The sequence below is a fragment of the Canis lupus genome, chromosome 15, assembly GCF_003254725.2.
Source record: "Canis lupus dingo isolate Sandy chromosome 15, ASM325472v2, whole genome shotgun sequence".
NCBI classification, from domain to species: domain Eukaryota; kingdom Metazoa; phylum Chordata; class Mammalia; order Carnivora; family Canidae; genus Canis; species Canis lupus.
This window is the reverse complement of record NC_064257.1, coordinates 48381898-48401197: the sequence shown is the minus strand read 5'-3', so window position 1 is coordinate 48401197 and position 19300 is coordinate 48381898. Positions and strand designations below refer to the sequence as shown.

At 35.4% G+C, this 19300-nt stretch overlaps 2 protein-coding genes across 14 annotated transcripts in view; one reads left to right on the top strand and one right to left on the bottom strand.

Moving 5' to 3' along the window:
• Positions 1–19300, bottom strand: part of DCLK2 (doublecortin like kinase 2) — a 246421-nt gene that overhangs the window by 27410 nt on the left and 199711 nt on the right. The window lies entirely within an intron of this gene.
• LRBA (LPS responsive beige-like anchor protein) overlaps positions 1–19300 on the top strand; it is a 728875-nt gene that overhangs the window by 664319 nt on the left and 45256 nt on the right. For all 13 annotated transcript variants that reach the window (XM_025439493.3, XM_025439495.3, XM_025439499.3 and 10 more), the window contains one exon: positions 15060–15149. In XM_025439493.3, the coding sequence (XP_025295278.1) occupies positions 15060–15149 (90 nt within the window). The remainder of the gene's footprint in view (positions 1–15059; positions 15150–19300) is intronic.

Genomic DNA, 19300 nt, shown 5'->3' with positions numbered 1-19300 from the left:
AATGATTACCACAGTAGGTCTAGTTAGTTAGCATCTGTCACCATACAGAGTTATGGAATATTTTTTCCTGTAATGAGTACATATATTCCTTCATGGACAAGGTACACATAAATAAAAGTAGTTATCTTCTTCTTGTTAACTCTGCTGAATTTGGTTTGACTTCTTCACTTCTCTTCCTTTATATTCCTTTCTCTTCCTTATGAAACCTTCCTAACACTATTTCAAAAAGCTAAAATCAAGGAAAGAACAAATTTAAAAAGAGAAAAATTAGTATACTTGAATTCAGGGTCAGCTATGAGTAAGAATAAATATATTTTTATTAAGAAAAAAAAAAACCTTCTAAACTCCAAATTCACAAAATAAATACATGATGAGAGAGTAGACTCTCTGCTGAACAGGGATCCCAATATGGGGCTTGATCCCAGGACCTGGGATCACGACTTGAGCCAAAGGCAGATGCTCAACTGACTGAGCCACCCAGGGGCCTCAAGATTTTCATTATTTTTTTAAAGGTTTTATTTATTTATTCATGAGAGATGCACAGAGAGATCGGCAAAACACAGGCAGAGGGAAAAGGAGGCTCCTTGCTCTATTTACATAGATGGGCAGGGAAGAGGAGGAGGAGGAGAGCCATGATATTGCTCAATTTAAAGAATTATATACAATGAGCCTCATAATGTAAAAGTAAAATCTGAAAAATTTCCCTAAGTTGTGTTTAGTGTCAGTGGTTGGTTTTCCCTCTTCCAAATTTATCCTTCCAAATGCTGTTTTAGCAACACATAATCACTCTGAGAAGGTCTGTTTTCCAAAAGCAGCAGCAGCAGTGTTTAAGTTTACATGACCCCAGTTTCATGACGGCAGTAGCAAATCAGATATCTTATCCAAGGAAAAGCATTTTTGGCTTAGAATTCAATCACTTTCGTGGTGGGAGTCAACAACTTGTTTCAGCTCTAACACTACTGCAGAACACTGGCTGCAGTGAATCTTTCAGGAAGCATAAACACAATTGGTATTTATAGCATTGTTAACATTTGTTAAATAGTTAGGGGAATGGTCTGTAAGTCTGTTTTAAGCAGGTGGGGCAAGAATCTTTGTTTTGACTGCAGTGAGATTTAAGAGTAGGACAGTAAGACAACATGATTACTATAGTTATAGCAATAGAGTAGATTAGAAGTATTGAATACAGTAAGTTAAGAGTTCATGCAGCCACTATTCAGAGTGTTACAAAAATAATTCTGAAGTATCTCTGGCCAGAAGTGTGTTACACAGATGGCATATTTGACACAGTGCAGGCCAGGAACTGTACAACGAAAAGCCAAATAAACAGTAAGGATTAGTCAAGTTTTAATTGAAAACCTACATAAAAAATACCTTGAAATTATGCCAGACTTTCTTGTATATCAAAACCACAGTAATCAAAGTTTCCCTTCGTCAATTAAATGAACATCAAAGTTGTCAGTAAAGCTAATCTTTGTATTTTGCTAGTTATTATTGCATATTGCAGTCTTCTTAGTTAAATAGGTATAGCTAAATTATACGTGCAAGGATATAAAACAGGCACAGTGTTAATATTTTCATGATTTTTTTTTGCCCTGTCAACTACCCAAGGAATCCAGAGCCACTCTATCATGCTGATGTCTTCTGTCATAAACCTGTTTACTTCAGATACCATCTTCATTCTAAATTGAGAATGTGAAAGTAGTCTCAAAGCAAGTGACTGAATTTTGTTCTCTAAATTTTAAACTAAATACAAGCTTCTAGGAAGGGTGAGATGAAAAATAATTGCATAGATATGAAAAATCTATATAAGATTATTTACAAGTATGATAGATTTCCAAATGCTCAGAATAGCAACATTAAAAAAACACTGCTAACGAAGATGAGGAAGTTTACTTAGAATATAATCACTGTTTTTAGTTTTCATTATTGGTGCGCAAAAGCAACAAAAATTCTAGTAGTTTTTGGGAACTTCTTGAGTCAAGTACAAATTTTTTAAATGTTAAATATTATTAACTACATTCTAACAGTAATTTTATTGTCTTACCCTGTTCTGCCCCTGTCAGTACTGTGTAATTAGAGAGTATTTGTGTGTATGTGTGTGTGCATATTGTCTTTCAACTCTACATCCCTCAAGGTTGATGATCATGTCATCTCACTGTACCTCATTTCATTATTCTTACACAGTGGATGTTCACAAATATTCCTGTGAAAATAGACAACATGGTGTTTACCAAATGAATAACTCAATATGGCTGCTTATTTCCAGGACATAGGTTAAACATATTTGTCTGGTTTTGAGAAATAATATAATGGTCTGAATCCAGTAAATTAACTCTTCTGATTTTCTTTTTTTTTTTAGAAATGTGCCCTACGTTTTCACTGTTTGCCTCTCAACTTTGGCAACCTCTTTGAAGCAGCATTTCACTTATTTTTCTAGGCAGGCTGCTTTATCTACTCATTTCCAGTAGCTAGAGATGGAGGTGTTTTGAATGAGCACATCAATGTTCTAGACAGAGATACTGTTTGAAATTATCCATGAACACAGTGCCGCTGAACATTATTGAGTGACATTTGTTTCTGTTGGTTGTGTCTGCTCTGACTAGCTGGTTTCTTTCAGATTGGCAGCTGGGATTATGCTGCAGTGGATGGACAGCTATAAGAAGTGGAGATTGTAGTGAGGCTGGGCTGGGCCTCAATTTAATGTGTGTCTGGAATGTATGAGTTCAGTTAAATGCACTAATGGGAAATCTATGCATATTTTTACAATTTAAAATCACCTTATGTTTTACCTTGCTAACTTCCATAATATTATGGAATAAATATGTAAGTAAAAATACTCCTCTCCTTTCCTAATGTTCCCTCTCTGCTGATTTCTTATTACTGCATTATTTTTTTAATAAGTTTTATTTTATTTAGCAAGCTTCTCTTTCTCTTTGCTCTTTATGTACTCCATATCATCATCGTGACATGTATATATCTCAAGATAACAAATACATTGTGAAAAGCATATAGTTTACTTGCAAAATTTATATACTAAATGACCAAATATTGCTAAAACAAAAGGCTCTTTGATATCAGATAGATATAAATTAGGAAATAAGCTCAAATAACAAAATTAACTTTGTAGAAGGTCTCTGCATTTCACAGTTTTTGACCAGTTTATCAACTGGAGTTGTTCCTAAATGATTAAAAAATTCTTCTGGCTACTATGTTGATGGAGAAATTAAACTTCATAAAGGTATAATAAATATTGGCATATTTTTCTTAGATTTTTCATATTATTTTAAGATTTTTTCAAAATGGAAATATTTTTGTTTTTCTTTATTTTTAAAGTAATGCATGTTAAGATAAACAGTATATAAAATATTAAACAGTATAAAAATGAAGAAAGTATTAATTTTTATTTGCCAATCTTTTTATCCACTTTCACCAGAGATAACAGCTGATAATAGATTGGTACATACCCTCCAGGTTTTGTGCATGTATACTCAAGTATATGTACGCTCACATAACACATGGAAGTATGTGTGTATGTTTATACTTTTATTTTTATTTTTTACTTACATGAGGTCATATACTAAATTCTTTGGTAATTAGGATTTTTTTTCATCAACATATTATAGATTAGTTTCCATGTAAGATACGTTCAGCTCAACTCATTCATTTTAATGGCTGCATAATATTTCATCATCAGAATTTAAGTAGTTTTGTCCCATTTTTACTGCTGGAGAGTGCTGTCATAATTGTATCTAAGTTGTTGTGCATTCATCTCCCTCTTTCCTTATGAAAATTTGTTGAAGTAGAATCAAAAACTCAGTCTTTAGTTGAAAACATAATTTTATTTTTCTATATATATAATTTCTCAAAAATTTTTATAAAGGTTATGTTTCAAGTCCATGTTTACATAGAGTAACTTCTTTTCATTTTAACTTATTTATTTCTTCACCATATTATCTGGTCTCTATTTTGAATACTTATCTAGTTGAGTTTAAAATATGCTTAGGGATGGGACACCTGGGTGGCACAGTGGTTGAATATCTGCCTTTGGCTTGGGTTGTAATCCTGGGGTCCTGGGATCAAGTCCTGCATCAGGCTTCCCGTAGGGAGCCTGCTTCTCCCTCTGCCTATGTCTCTGCCTCTCTCTGTATGTCTCTCATGAATAAATAAATAAAATCTTTTTTAAAAATATGCTTAGGGATGCCTGTGTAGCTCAGTTAGGTAAGGTTTGGACTTCTGATCCTGGCTTAGGTCTTGATCATGCAATGATCATGAGTTCAAGCCCCACAATGGGCTCCGTGCTGGGTGTGGAGCCCAATAAAAAAAATTAATAAAATATGCTAGTATATCATGACATTTCTTTTTTACTTATAGGCTATTTATCTTTTACATTTATGCTTTACATAGTTTGAATTCTATGGGTTTTTTTTTATTTCTAGGGCACTTTGAATAATTTCAATCTTAAAAGATTCCTTTTAAATAATTGAGTTAGGTTCATTATGCTACTGTTTTTGTTTCTTTGTTTGGTTTTGGGTTTTTTGTTTTTGTTTTTGTTTTTTGTTTTTTGTTTTGTTTGAGAGAGAGAGAGAGAGGCTCTTATGAGCCTGAGTGCACGCTAATACACCAGCAGAGCAGAGGTGGGGCAGGGCAGAAGGAGATAGTCTTAGGCAGTCTCCATGACCTGAGATCAGGACCTGAGCGGACATCAAGAGTCAGACGCTTAACCAACTGAGCCACCCAAGTGCCCCACATTATGCTATTTTTTAAAAATTTTGTGCATTGAAAATTTTTCTTCTATTAAAAGGCTGTTTTTGTTCTATTAAATTTGCATTTCATTTTTTAGGTTAAGAATGAGTTTGATTTCTTAATGTTTATAAATGATGCTTTGCCTTTTTTTTTAAACAAGCTAGAGATGTTATCCAAACAAAACCATATATATTATATATAATTTTGTCTTTTGGAATCCTCATGTATTTTTTTATCAAGTACTTGTCCTCTTTCAGCCTTAGTAGTTCATATTGTCAGGATTTTTGTCCTTTAGGAATTAAGTACAACGTTCAACATGTTATAATTAAGTAGTCATTTGATTACTATATTTTTAAATTCACTGATACTAAAGCTAGATTTTCAACTGTGGCCCCAAAGAACACTGATTCTGATCAACCAGACATTTTAGTCAGTAAACATTAAATGTAAACCTACCAAATATCTAGCAAATTGTGCTCAACATAAGTTCAAATGTGTGTAGGGCAAGAGGAAAACTGGCACAGATAATAATATTGTATGTACAGTAGAAATCACTGAATATTCTTAATGTGACTCTTTTTTTAAGTACTGAAAAGTGAATTAATTCTGAAATATAAAATATAGGATCTTACTTGGATTTTTAAACCTTTCTTGGCAAAGAATTACTCTAGAATTTTAAGACAGCTTTTTATTTTATTTTATTTTTTAAATCATACCATACATTTTTTTAAAGATTTTATTTATTTATTCATGAGAGACACAGAGTGAGGCAGAGACATAGGCAGAGGGAGAAGCAGGCTCCATACAGGGAGCCTGATGTGGGACTCGATCCCAGGACTCCAGGATCACGCCCTGCGCTGAAGGAAGGTGCTAAACTGCTGAGCCACCCAGGCATCGCTTATACCTTTTTATTTTAATTGGAAGGGTAGAAAGAAGAAAATGACAACATCCCCTATAGGAAAAAAATTTATTTTGTTTCTCATTCTAGCTTTATTTTTTTTCAACTCAATTTGCCAACATATAGTATAACACCCACTGCTCATCCCATCAGGTGCCCTTCTTCATGCCCAAACAGCTTTCTAGAACTTAATTTTGATAATCACAGAAAATCTTAATATATCGCTAAATGTAATGTGTTTTCCTGATAAATTTTTTTTCAATTTCTCTATCCCAATTTTATAGTGCTTTTAGAAGTAAATATATAGGAGATAAAATACAATTTCAGAGTTGTGTGCTTAAAAGAAACAGCATACATATGTGTTTACCTTAATTGCATCCATATGTTTAAGTTATTTCTCTTCCAAACCCATCTTAAAATAAAATTTTATAACTTTATTGTTGGTTACTAAGTGTTGTGCTGATTTAACTTGTTTCCTCTGTTAGATTAAAAAGACCCATTCTGAGAGACTAAAACAGTCATTGTTAAGTTGAAGCCAAATACCACATTGTCACTAAGCCAAGTCTACTTTTATTTACTTTTATTTCTTTTATTTCTTTCTTCCTTTCATTCTCTCTAGTGTGTTAATCTATATATATATAAGCTGTCTCTTTCTCTAGATACAGCTATAAAATCATGCAAGTATGCAATAGTTGGCACAGAGAACAATGGAACATGCAGCTTGTTGAAAATATTTTCATAATATTTCCATTTGGAAATCCATTAATAAATTCTCTAGGTAATATTTGAGATGCTGTTTATAAAATATAAATATGTGGTTTTACTGGAATGGCTCAAAGTATTTGCATAGTCTTTTTTATTATATATTTCAACATCTGGAATGCTGCCTGCTGAACTCAGGTTTTCTTATAGAAAGTAGTAACAGGCTATTTACAGAAATAATTGGGAATCAATGAATAAGAATGTTAAATAATAAAGTAAGCTTTTTAGTAGAAATGTTTAATAGAACGTTTTATTCAGTGTGGGGCTGCTTTGTAATAGTGTTTGGAGTGTATCTTAGCTGCATCCCTGCTGAATTATGTTGACTTGGATGACCATTCATTCTTTCAGTAAATATTTATTGAATACCTACTGTATGTCAAGTACCCAGAAACACAGAAATATTTGACAGTCTCTCATCTCAAGGGGACTTACGGCCTAATCAATAAGGCAGAAATTATAAACAAGTAACTAAAATGTTAAGTAAGTAGTAGAGGTCTGCGCACGTTGCTATAAGAGGAACAGGGAGGGGTAGCAACAGTCTGATGAGACTGAAAAAGAAATTTCCCAGAAGTCAGAGATACCCAAGCTATGTCTTAAAAAATAAGAAGGAGGTAACCCCACACAGAGAAAAGGAATAGAAAAAAATAGGAAAAGAAAATAGTATATACAAAGACAGTAGGACACATTACATCTCACGGTATGTGATATGAGATGAATGGTGGCAGAGGATGAGAATAGAATCATAGGCAGGGGCTATATTATTACTAATTATAATTATCACTAGTTGGTAACATTATGAAATGCTTACTTAACCTCAACCAGCACTGTGTTGTCTTTTATGTATATAGGGTAATAATCATATGAAACATTTATTGCTAGCTTACATTATGTCAAGATTTGTTCTAAATGTTTTATATTATCTCATTTAATCTTCATAATACCCACTTAATTATCACCATTTTTAGATAAGGAAACGAAGGCACAGAATGTTAAGTAACTTGCCCAAAGTCACTTAACTAATATGTGAAAAAGCTGAGATTTTAAATTAAGCAGTCTGTTCCGATGTCTGCATACTTTACTTCATGAGTGATGTTACCTTATGGAAAGGAATTCAGAAAAAAAAAAAAAAAAAGGAATTCGGATGGAAGGATTTTAAGTAGAGAAGTTATATAATCAAATTTGCAACATGAGGATTGAACATCTCCTTGCAAGCTCAGGTGTATTTAACTCCAAAGAAAGATGAAGGCTGCTGGCTAATGTTTATAATTTTGGTTATTGTAGGATTTTTTTTCTTAATGTAATTTTACAGTAGAAATGAAAAAAGATAAACTGTTTATTTTTTTTTTAGATAAACTGTTTAAAAGCAGGAACATTCTCTTGTTTTTCATTGAATCTTTCTAGCACTTTCTCATCCCCCTGTAAGATAATGTAAGGCCAAATGTGTTAATTATTGAAATCGACTTATGGGTACATGGGGGTTCATTATCCTATTCCATAATAAAAATTTAACATAATAAGCAAATTTTTAGCATCTGGAACTAAGACTATCTAGATGAAGGAATGTTCATTAAAAACAGTTTAGGCACTTGGTAGAGTTGATCAAGCAATACCAGGGATCCCTGGGTGGCGCAGCGGTTTGGTGCCTGCCTTTGGCCCAGGGTGCGATCCTGGAGACCCAGGATCGAATCCCACGTCGGGCTCCCGGTGCATGGAGCCTGTTTCTCCCTCTGCCTGTGTCTCTGCCTCTCTCTCTCTCTCTCTCTCTGTCTGTGTGACTATCATAAAAAAAAAAAAAAATCAAGCAATACCAGTCCACTTTCCTGAATCTTAACACCTATATGTTTTCTGTGACTTCAAACTTCAGTTGTGCCTCTAATTTTCTGTTGCTTTATACATAAGTCTGAAGGGAAAAGTGAAGGAAAAGTGATAAATAAAATTACTTTGAGGGACTTTTTCAAATCACACATATTGCCCCAGAATTTCTCACTTGGCTCTTAAGAAAATCACTATATAGTGAGATACCGAAGTGTTGTCATATCCCTCAGCTATGTTGGGGTGAAGAAATGAGAGTTATTGCCTTTACTGACATCTTTCAGACCTTCCCTGAAAGACTCTTTGGTCTCAGTAATAGCAATGATCAGCCTTCACTTATACTCCCTCTTGTCCACATTTTGCCCTTGTCAAGAACTGTGCTTCTCTCTCAAGCTTGGTTTTGTCCCCAGTACAAATTTAGATGAGGAGGCATAAAGGTCTGATTGAGCTTGCTAATGTAATAGGCACTAAATTCACTTTTTGGTTGTGAGAATACTATGTGCAAGGTACTTTATACTAAAATATATGATATTCTGAGCCTTTATAGTATAGTGCAGAGACTAGTAATTATTAAAAGTTACAGAAAACATTTACAAGGAAGCTTAAATCAAGTGTGTCATCAGATGAACGGGCTAAAAGATTTGGGAAACAGTACACCAAAAATGTGGAACTTAAGCAGGGCTTTCTTGAGAGGGGTAGGACTCAGAAAATTGAAGATGAGGGTGACCATTCCAGAAGAAGCAGTCACATGAGAGAAAGAGCAAAAAGAGCTGATTATATTTGTATAAGAAAAGCAGCCTGACTGAAAAAGAACACTGTATCAGAGAATTGGATAAGGGAGTAAAGTGAAAGATGTTATTGCCTGACATTAGTCCTTTAATTGCTGGAGATTAATTGAAGACATTTGATCAAGAGAATATTGCGTAAAAGAGAGTTTGGGAAAACTCAATTCTGCAGTTCATACTGAAGGAAGAAACTAAAGAGAAGAAACTAAACTAAAGAGACTATTGCAGTTCTCAATACCTGAAATTATAAGGGACCTGAATTCAGAAAGGAATGAGGGATATGAGAAACTTTAGAAAAGAAGTGATTGGATCTAGTGAATGATTATATATGAAAGGAGGAGGTAAAATTTTTAAATATCAATAAGAATCAGGACATAAAAATCAAAATAGGAGTCTAAACCCTTGACTGCAGAATGTTAGAATAAAATTAGTTTAACACGATTTTAAGATATGTTCATTTTAAGTGTGCTGAGATATATGATACACACAATATATACATAGATGGCCATTAGGCAACAGTATAAATGGACACTTCATAGAAATCAGTAATCCTCTGGGTTTAGATTTGAAAGTCTTTCCCACAGAAAAAAGTTTCAAGTCATAGCAGAAAAAATTTCCAGGGCAGAAAGTGTAGATGAAGAAATTCAGAATGCTAGAAGAGATCTTGCAGTGATGAGTTCTTTTATGGATGAGAGAGAATAGAAGTCAGCAAATGAAAGAGAATAAAAAAGAAAGAGAACTAAACTGGGGGTAGAGCCATGAAAGCCACAGAAGAGAGAATGTGAAGAAACTAGGATGTGATCAACAGTGTAGACTGCTTCAGAGATCAGGGTGAATGAAAAATGGTAGGTGAGTTGTAGAAACAATGAAAAGAATCTACAACTGTCAGTTGATGATATTAAGTGTGACTACAAGAATTTGAGATCATAATCATTATCCAATAATCTTATTCCATAATGTTCACGCTCAAAAAAGCCCTTTCTGTTGTAGTTTTATCACCCACAACTCTTAAAGATTACTCAAGAATTAAAGTATTCATGCCTAAGAATTCTGTAGTCTTTTTAGCTGTTGGGAGGACTTGGAAAGAAAATCAATAGTTAACCTGTGTGGGATAATACAGCTTTTGTTCTGTCATTTAGGAAAATAATCAGACCATTATATTACATGACTTGAAAAAGCCTTTTCCTGAAAGAGGTCACTAATGTGCAAATTCTAAAATTTTAGGTGTTTTTTAAAGAAGTGTTTTCCAGGGGGCTCAGTCAGTTAAGCATCCAACTCTTGATTTCTGTTCAGGTCATGTTCTCGATCATGAGATTGAGCCCCACATGGGGCTCTGCGCTGGGGATGGAACCTGCCTAAGATTCTCTCTCTGTCTCTCTCTCTCTTTCTGCCCCCGCCCCTCCCCCTCCTCGTGTACTCTTTCTCAAGAAAAAAAAAATAAGGGCACCTGGGGGCTCAGTCAGTAGAGCATCAGACTCTTGGTTTCAGCTCAGGCTATGATCTCAGGTTCCCACATTGGGCTCCATCTTCAGCAGGGAGTCTGCTTCTCTCTCTCTGCTCCTCCCCCAGTTCATGTGTGCACTCGCGCTCTCTCTATCTCTCTCTCTTTCTCTCTCTCTCTCACTCTCTCTCTAATAAATAAATCTTCAAGAAAAAGAGAGAACATTGGTATTTCTTAAAGTTGTCTTACCATCATATCCTTTTCATTTCAAAACAATGTAAAATGTGAAGCAGGATATGTAGTATTAAGACTGGTTACATTAAATTTATATCTATAATTAAAATTTATATTCAATAATGTCATTCTTAGCTTCTCTGGAGTAGTTAATGTTACTGACCATTCTGTGTTTGGAACTCTCACCTTACAGCTTCCATATCACTGTCCTGCTCCCTGACTCCTAACTACCCCCTCCTCTGTTTTCTTCATTAGTTCTTTATATGATACCCTAAATATGAGTATTTCCCAGAGTTAGCTATAGTTCCTTTTATGTGTGTGTCTCATGTATTTCCTTCCTGGAGCTTAACCAGTGAGTTTCAGATTGTGTGCCACAGCCCTAAGATTTCTCAGAATTGTTTCAGGAGTTGCTAAGAAAGCTTATTAAGGATGGCTTCATCCACCTTTAAAGTAGATAGCCCTATACCTATATTTTTGATATATTAGGATTTCATGTTACATTTTATTTGAAAAAGGAAGTCATTTCTGTTGCTTAAAAATACACACATATTACACAGGGAAAGAGAGATCTAAAACCATTGACTTAACATTTCTCTTTTCTGAATTACACCTAAATCAATACTGATCTTTGATGTCAGAGCCAATCTTGGGCTTTCTTTTGCTCATTGGATATTTCAACATGGGTAATGGTTATCACTATCACTTCAGATTCTACATGTCATGTAAAGTACACTTTCTCATGGCAAACTAGTTCTCCTAACAGAAACTTATATTTCCATCCATTGCATTATTACTCTCTAAAATATGCAAGTTCAAAAGAAAAAGAATTAGTCTTTTTTCTTCATTGCTCAAAGTCATCGTTCTCCAAGACCCATTGATTTTTTTCCTTAGTCCATGGTTTATACATTTAGCCCTTTCTTTCAAATACCACAGCTTCCATAAGGGTTGAAGTATATAATCCCTTTTGTTTGGGATTGACCTCTCAACCTCCAAAGAGATATTTTTGTCTCTGAGCACTTAGCCCTGCAGTATATCTTAAAATCTTATGCCAGATTTCAGTTTCCTAAAATAATTTGTTTATCATTAGTAACTCCTGAAACATTTCTTCCCTTCCTTCCCTGTTTAGCTGTGTTAAATGAGGATCACGCTGAGTCCCAAACCTAATAATAATGCCACATTTTATTTAGTGCTTAGTATGTGTAAAGTACTTTGTAGGTATTTTTAATTTTTTGACAGTTCTGTGAACTAGGTACTGTTAGTTTCTCTATTTTGTAGATGAGGAAAAGAGGTTAAGCTAATTGCCCAAAATCACACAGCAGAAAAATGGCTAAGTCAAGATTAACACTCTGAACCATCCAGTGCCACAGGCCATGTGTGCAAGTTATCTCTCCCCTGCCCTCCTCCATTTAAATAGGGGAAAAGACATGTGGTTGTTGGGCAGGGACCACCAAAGGCAGCAGTCAAGGGTAAAGGTGCTGGCTTTGCCAACTGGTCTTTAAAAATTTAAGATTCACATTCATAAGCTCAGTTAATAAATCCATGTATCATAAAATAGCAGTGCTCCCGCCTCTTTCTTTGTGACTACCGCTATGCTTCAGGTTCTCTAATTTTATTTTTGATACTTTTTCTTCTTCAAGATTGTCCTGATGTTGATCATAAATTGATTTAGTCCCATCAAAAAACATTTTAGAAGTCCTGACATGATCCTAGTCTTTATTCCATGCTTTCTCTTGGCTCCTTTTCTTGTATCTAAAGTCTAGGAGCAACATTACCTCCTGCTACATAAAGCCAAACTTGCCTATCCATGCTACGCTACTAATTGTGTCTGAACATACTTTGTGATGATGATGATGATGATGATGATGATGATGATGATAGAGATACCTTATTAATTCATTCATTGTATTGCAGGCTCATGCTTTTTTGTGCTTCGTCTTATCCTAGGTCTTGGCATAGTACTTAACAGATAAGAAAGAAGAATAGTTTAAGATTAAGAGCTCTAAAATCATGCGGCATAGGTACAAATTTTGAGCCTGCAATTTAATTACTATGTGACCTTGGGCAAGATATTTAAGTTCTTTGTGCATTATTTTTTATAGATGGATATAATAAAGGGCTCACATCATATAGTCTATTATTTTAAAAGATTTATTTATTTATTTATTTATTTATTTATTTAAGAGAGAGAGAGTGCAAGTGTGCAAGCAGAGGGAGAGCTAGAGAGGCAGACTCCCCACTGAGCATGGATTCCCCACATAGGGCTAGATCTCACAACCCTGAGATTACAAACTGAGCCAAAATTAAGAGTTGGATGCTTAACTGACTGAGCCACCCAGGCACTTGCACTCATATCATATAAAGATTAGCTGACATAAGATAGTAAAGCACTTCAAAAGTTCTTGGTAAGTAGTTAAGTACTAAATAAATATTTGTTGTTATTATCAGCCCTTAATATTTGTTGACTGAATATTGAGTGTCTAATCTATATTAAGCACTTTGCTATATTTTTTACATAAATATCATTTAATTTTTAATATAGCATAATGAGGTGATACTACTGTTATCTACATTTTTACAGGAGAGAACATTGAAACTTAGAGAGGTTACTAAATAACTTACTAGATCACAGAGTTTACAAGTGTATGCATTCAGGATTTGAACATGGTCTGTTACTTCAAAACCCATGCTGCTTCCATCATACCACTCAGCTTTCAGGGTGGTGCTTTTCGATCTTTTCTGCCCAAGTCATAGAGCACTTCTTGAACTTACTGGCCTGACTACATCAAATTGATGTTTAACCTACTAGGTACGTTTGCCCTGCTTCCTGTATTAAGAGTACATTCAAGGTCAGAAACATTAAGACCTGGGGATCCCCGGGTGGCTCAGCAGTTTAGCGCCTGCCTTTGGCCCAGGGCGCGATCCTGGAGTCCCAGGATCAAGTCCCAGGTCGGGCTCCCGGCATGGAGCCTGCTTCTCCCTCTGCCTGTGTCTCTGCCTCTCTCTATGTCTATTATAAATAAATAAATAAATAAATAAATAAATAAATAAATAAATAAATAAATAAATAAACAAACAAACAAACAAACAAACAGACAGACAAACTTAAAAAAAAAAAAGAGTAAGACCCAATACTGCTATATACATAGTTAACGATTACTGAATGCATCAGTGAGTGAATCACTATCATTGTTTCTTACAAGTTACATTTTTATAAAGGATTACTAGTGGTATCCTCACTCGACAAATAAAAAACAGAAATTAGTACTAGAAAATGATTATATTTCCTTGTTTATGATATATTAATTGCCTATAGTCCTACAGAGCGTATAAAAATTAAGGATCTGTTTCCTAGGAATTAAAAAAGTGACATAATGAACATATATCCTCTTATGAATTTGAGAGGTTTTCCTCCTTCATTTCACCTGGAACTTCAGAATACTGACTGTTGTGGGGGTTGAAATAGTCTTTCTATAACTTTGCTCCCTTCTCTCTCCTCACACATATTATATGATTTATTCATTCACCCAATTTAGGGATCTAACAGTAAAGATAGATCAGGTCCTTGCTCTCATAGATCTTGTATTTTAGTGGAAGAGAAAGACATAAATAAGTAAACAAGTAAAATAATTACAGATAGTGATAGCATCTGGCATTTAGAGATTTCTCATGATGAAGGAGTGATTGGTGATTGGGAAGTGAGCATCTGTGCTAGGTGTACAGGAAGGTCCATAGTAAGCAAGTACCTTGCAAAGGGTGCACACACACATCTTTCAAAAAGGGCATGCACATGTTTCTTATGTTTAGTTAGTCCCTGGTTTAACTGTCTTATGCTTGGATGCAACATATGGCTTTTACTTTGTTGTTTAGCCACCTAAGTTCAAAGAGACTGTCAACAATAATGCTCTTCCTGTGGCAAAAATAATAGCATCAAGCCATTTTCACAGGTGCTATGTTCCTTTTTTCCTTCTTTCTACTTCCCAGGATGAAATGGGGCCTAGAATCAAAGCAGCAATAGGTTTTCTCTATACCTGTAAAAGATTAGCTTTAGTCATCAGGGATGATGCAAGCAGGAGAAAAAAATGCAAGAAAACAGAGATGGAGCCAAAAAGGACAATTTCTGATTGTAATAGCTGGTTTCTGTTTCATATCACTGAGCAAGATGAGAGGGTTTTTCAGGGTTTTATAGGAACAGCTTACACAGTACTAAAGGATGACCTCACCCTCAATGCCCTTGCCAGGTGCTTAGACCCACTGTGAAAACATAAAGTTGATTTTCAGCATGAAACAAGCCAGAAGTAGGAATGACATTTTCAGGTGACAGTTGTGGTTCTACTGCCTATAATTAGCACCTCTTAACCCTCAAACTTGCCCATGCATTTTTCAGGCTGTTGAAGCTCAAATTCGAAGTTTTGGACAGACACCTTCTCAACTACTCATAGAGCCCCATCCTCCCAGAGGTTCTGCTATGCAAGTGGTAAGTGCCGCTTATACTCTTTTAACTTCTTGCGTCTCTCTCAGACCATGCTCAACATTCATAACCATGTTTTGTTGTACTTGAGATTCTCTGCCACATCTGAACCTGTTCTTTTTATGCAATGTTTGTCAGCCTGCTAACAACCAGTAAATATTATTGCATGCTGTTCTGGAGTCTTTAGAAAGGTAAACATTGTTCTGGTGCTCTAGGCTCTCATCAGTTCATGTTTTGTGTTGCAGAATTAAAAGGTTTATAATTGTCACATATCCCCACTGCAGGATAATGACTCCAGATATAAGATGAATGAGTTTTCTCTTTTCTTTAGATATTTTTATTTATTTATTCATGAGAGACACAGGCAGAGGGAGAATCAGAATCCCTGAGGGGAGCCCAATGTGGGACTTGAACTCGGGACTCCAGGATCACACCCTGGGCCGAAGGCAGGTGCTAAATCGCTGAGCCATGTAGGCGTCCCGATAGATGAATTTTCTGATTTGATCCTACGAATTTCTAGATTAGTTTTGCTATTGTGTTTGTTCTTTACATCCCAGTATATTTTTCGGTTTGGGAATTTTAAAACTAAAATGTAGGACATTGTTACTGAGAGTAAGGGACTGCAGAGAGAAGAAAAGGTGGTTTGGTATACCACACCACCCAAAGCTTAATACAGTGATTTATATTTCTCATGATTTTGAGGGTTAAATGGTCATTTCTTCTGCTTGTCTCGCCTTGAAGTGCTGCGGGTAGGCTGAGTTAGACCTCTTTCCATGTAGTTTTTCATCATCAAGGAAGTTAGCTCAGGCCACTTTCAGAATAGGAACAATGTTCCAAGAGAACACTTCTTGAAGCTTGAGCTCTTGAACTCACACAGCATCATTTATACCACATTTTATTGGCCAAAACAAGTCAGAGGCCAGCCCAGGGTCAGGAGTTGGAGATGTAGAATTTTGACCAATACTAGAAACGAGACAGCAGCAAAGAGAGCAAGAGATGTGGCCCTTTCACCTCTGACTCTGTTCCTTTTTTTCTTTCTCTTTCTATCTCACCATCATCTTTGTGTCTTCCTTTTCACCCTCTTTGTTATTTTCTTTTTCCTTCCAAACCTTTTTCTCCCTTCTTTCTCTAGTTATATGACTTGGCCGTCACAATAAAGTATGCTCATTTTAAAAATTATTTGCATCACATTTTCCCCTAAGTGTTTTTAAACAGGTGAGATCAGATTTAAGTGAACATAAAGGGTAACTAGTGAGCAGATTACACAAAAAGCAAACATTTAACAAGAACAGTGGAAGATAATGCCATAAAAAATAGCAAGAATGATTTATGTTTGTGGTTTAGAAATCATTTTAGTAATAGCTTATCAGTGAGACTCAGGCTATTATGATGTTGGCTAATGGAAACGCCTCCGCTGCTCCACTGACTTTCTGCCTGGGTCATTGCACAGACTTGGTCTCTGGGTCAGAGGGGAGCCTCTCCTGCCAAGCCTCTCTCCTTGGCAAAAGAGTTCATTGAGGCAGATCAGCTTTCTAGGATAGGAAGGCCACGCTTATATGAGGATGGAGTACAGTCTTTCCCATTATCTTTATCCTCTGAATTGAATCCCTGAACTCCTTTCCAGACGTGTGCAAATTGTGTTTTCACATTACACATATGTGGGTGGGAAAGAAAGGCGTGTTGGAAGGAAACCAGAGTTGTCAGCAAGGATACACTTAATCTGTGACAACTGAATGAAACTGGGCTAGCAGTTTCCTCCTTCTACCTCAGATGTGGCTCCCTGAGGCACCAAGAATTAGATGAAGGTTTGTTTCTCTGATCCCTGTTTTACCAGTCGTCGTCCTCATATGCCACTGTTGCCATCGTCATAGACTAGCCCAGTACACTGCATTGTGCTGCTTATTTCTGGTGCTTCTTATTCCATACTTAATAGCCCAGGATGTGATGCAACTCCCAAGAGTTTCCACTGCTTGCCTGCCTCGGGAGCACTAGTCAAAGATGGAGTATGTAGAAACAGACTGGAGGGACAGCTTGTTATAAAAATGCAGTGGATGGTTCCAGATATGATGTCTGTGGCTTTCTCTGGAAGTGGCCTGTCCTTGCCATGTGGCCTAGAGTTGGCCCACTAGAGTCACTATGTAAACAAGACATTCTTCCTACACATTAGAGATGTTTCTGTGTTTTTTTTAAGGACATAAACATTGGAATTATTCAATTTCAGCCTAATCGTATTTACAGTATGAGCTGTTAAGCTCAAAAATAAGTATCAACTTCCTTTCAGTGAGACTTTATGATGTATGTTATACTCTTTCTCAGAGTTTATAAATTGACTTTAGTAAATATTTTTTTTTAACTATAAGTGAAGAATAAGGTTTGGTACTCTGAAATGATATTCATTTCCTTTTCCCAGGACTTCTTCAAAACTAGCTTGTAGGGTATTGTGTTTGTTGTTGCTCACTATTTCTCATTTTTGCCCAGTTCCACAGAGTTCCTTAAAAATTGTATAAAAGGTTCTTTGTATAACAAATTTACTAATTGATATAGAGGTTTTGAAAATCAAAGGCCCAAATGTTTATTGTTTTTACTACCATTCAGATGAGTCCCCCCCATCAACCATCAGTGCACCGTACCCCACCACACACACATACACACACACGAATATAACAGAAATTAAAGCCACCTCGTGCTGCGTTAAGTGCATGAGCCATAATATACACCAGGTGTAGTAATTAGCAGGCACACGAAGGCTGCCTATTTGTCTGGTTTTGCTGCTGTTGCTGTATCCCCCTGTGTTTTCACACCATCAGATAGTTGGATTTAATTGAGGCCACATCAGATGAGGCATTACTGACACCTTTAATTGAATGAGCATCCAGGGAGGATTAACTCATAATATTGATTGGCTTTTAGCCACTTGCTCAGAAGGGTGTCTGGGTAGCTTATTAGTTGCCTTTATTTACACCTTTATGCAAAGAGTGCAAATAGGAATTCTTAGTGCAATATGTTTTTCTAAGTACTCTTAATAACTTTTTTAAAAGGACTGATAATAAAAATGCAAATGTATTTAATTTTTTATTAGCAGTTCTGAATAAATACGTGTTAAATATATGTGCCTAACACATTTACATATACCTGGTGTTTTGAAATATGGCAGTAGGAAAGCAGCCAGAAGCACTTCATCAAAGTGTTTCAATTGTGAATGATACTAATCAGCTATTAGAAAATAGACATGTAGAAGAGGATTGCTGGAAATGCACAGTGCAATTACTGGGTGATAGCATACTACCCCGACATATAAATAAAGCCAGTAAATCACAGCAGTGTTATATATGTCTTGGATTATGACATATGAGTTGTAGGAATGTTCTAAATCTTTAGTAGTCTTCAAGATTTATTTTGTTGCTATGTTATTAGAACAGACAGTGTTTTTTTGTTTAACATTTTCAATTACTTGCTGCTTTTCAAAGGCAAAATCAAAAGTCTTGCGCTTTAGTTTTTTTAATCAAAAGAGCAGAGGGACATCTAGGTATTTCTCTTTATCCTTAGCTATAGCAGAAATTGTTAAGAGCAAGCACCATTTGCATTATAATAGGGCAGTGTTTATGACTTGGTACACTATATAAATATATTGTTTTTACAAGTACATTTAATTATGCATTGCTTTGAAACACCTTTATAATTAAGTTTGTATATTACGTTTGTAAGTTATTTCTCTACTGTAATAATACATGCTGTGTAACTATTGTTTATAAATGTTTGTTTTAATTATCTCTTTATTTAGTTGTCAAAATCTTCGTGCTAACTCAACACAACTTTTGATGATCTTTGAAGTTACCTTGCCTTGCTTTTGTACCTATTGCCTATCCTCATTCTTTTTTTTGTACTTGACACATAATAGCAACTGAAATGGTTTAATGCAATCCCCAATACTTTGCCTATTTAGAATCTAAATCAAATCATTTCTGTAGTCCTTCATGAGAGTAGGGTGGGAAAGGGAGCTAATAAAATCTATGGATTTTTTTAAGTGTTTCTGTTAATGTTATTTTACTTCAATCACTAAAACGTTCAACTAATGACGTACATTAAAAACAAGCCAATCCTAATTGCCATTTCTATAACCTTTCTGCTCACCACACTCTCAGTTGCAACTTGTGTTA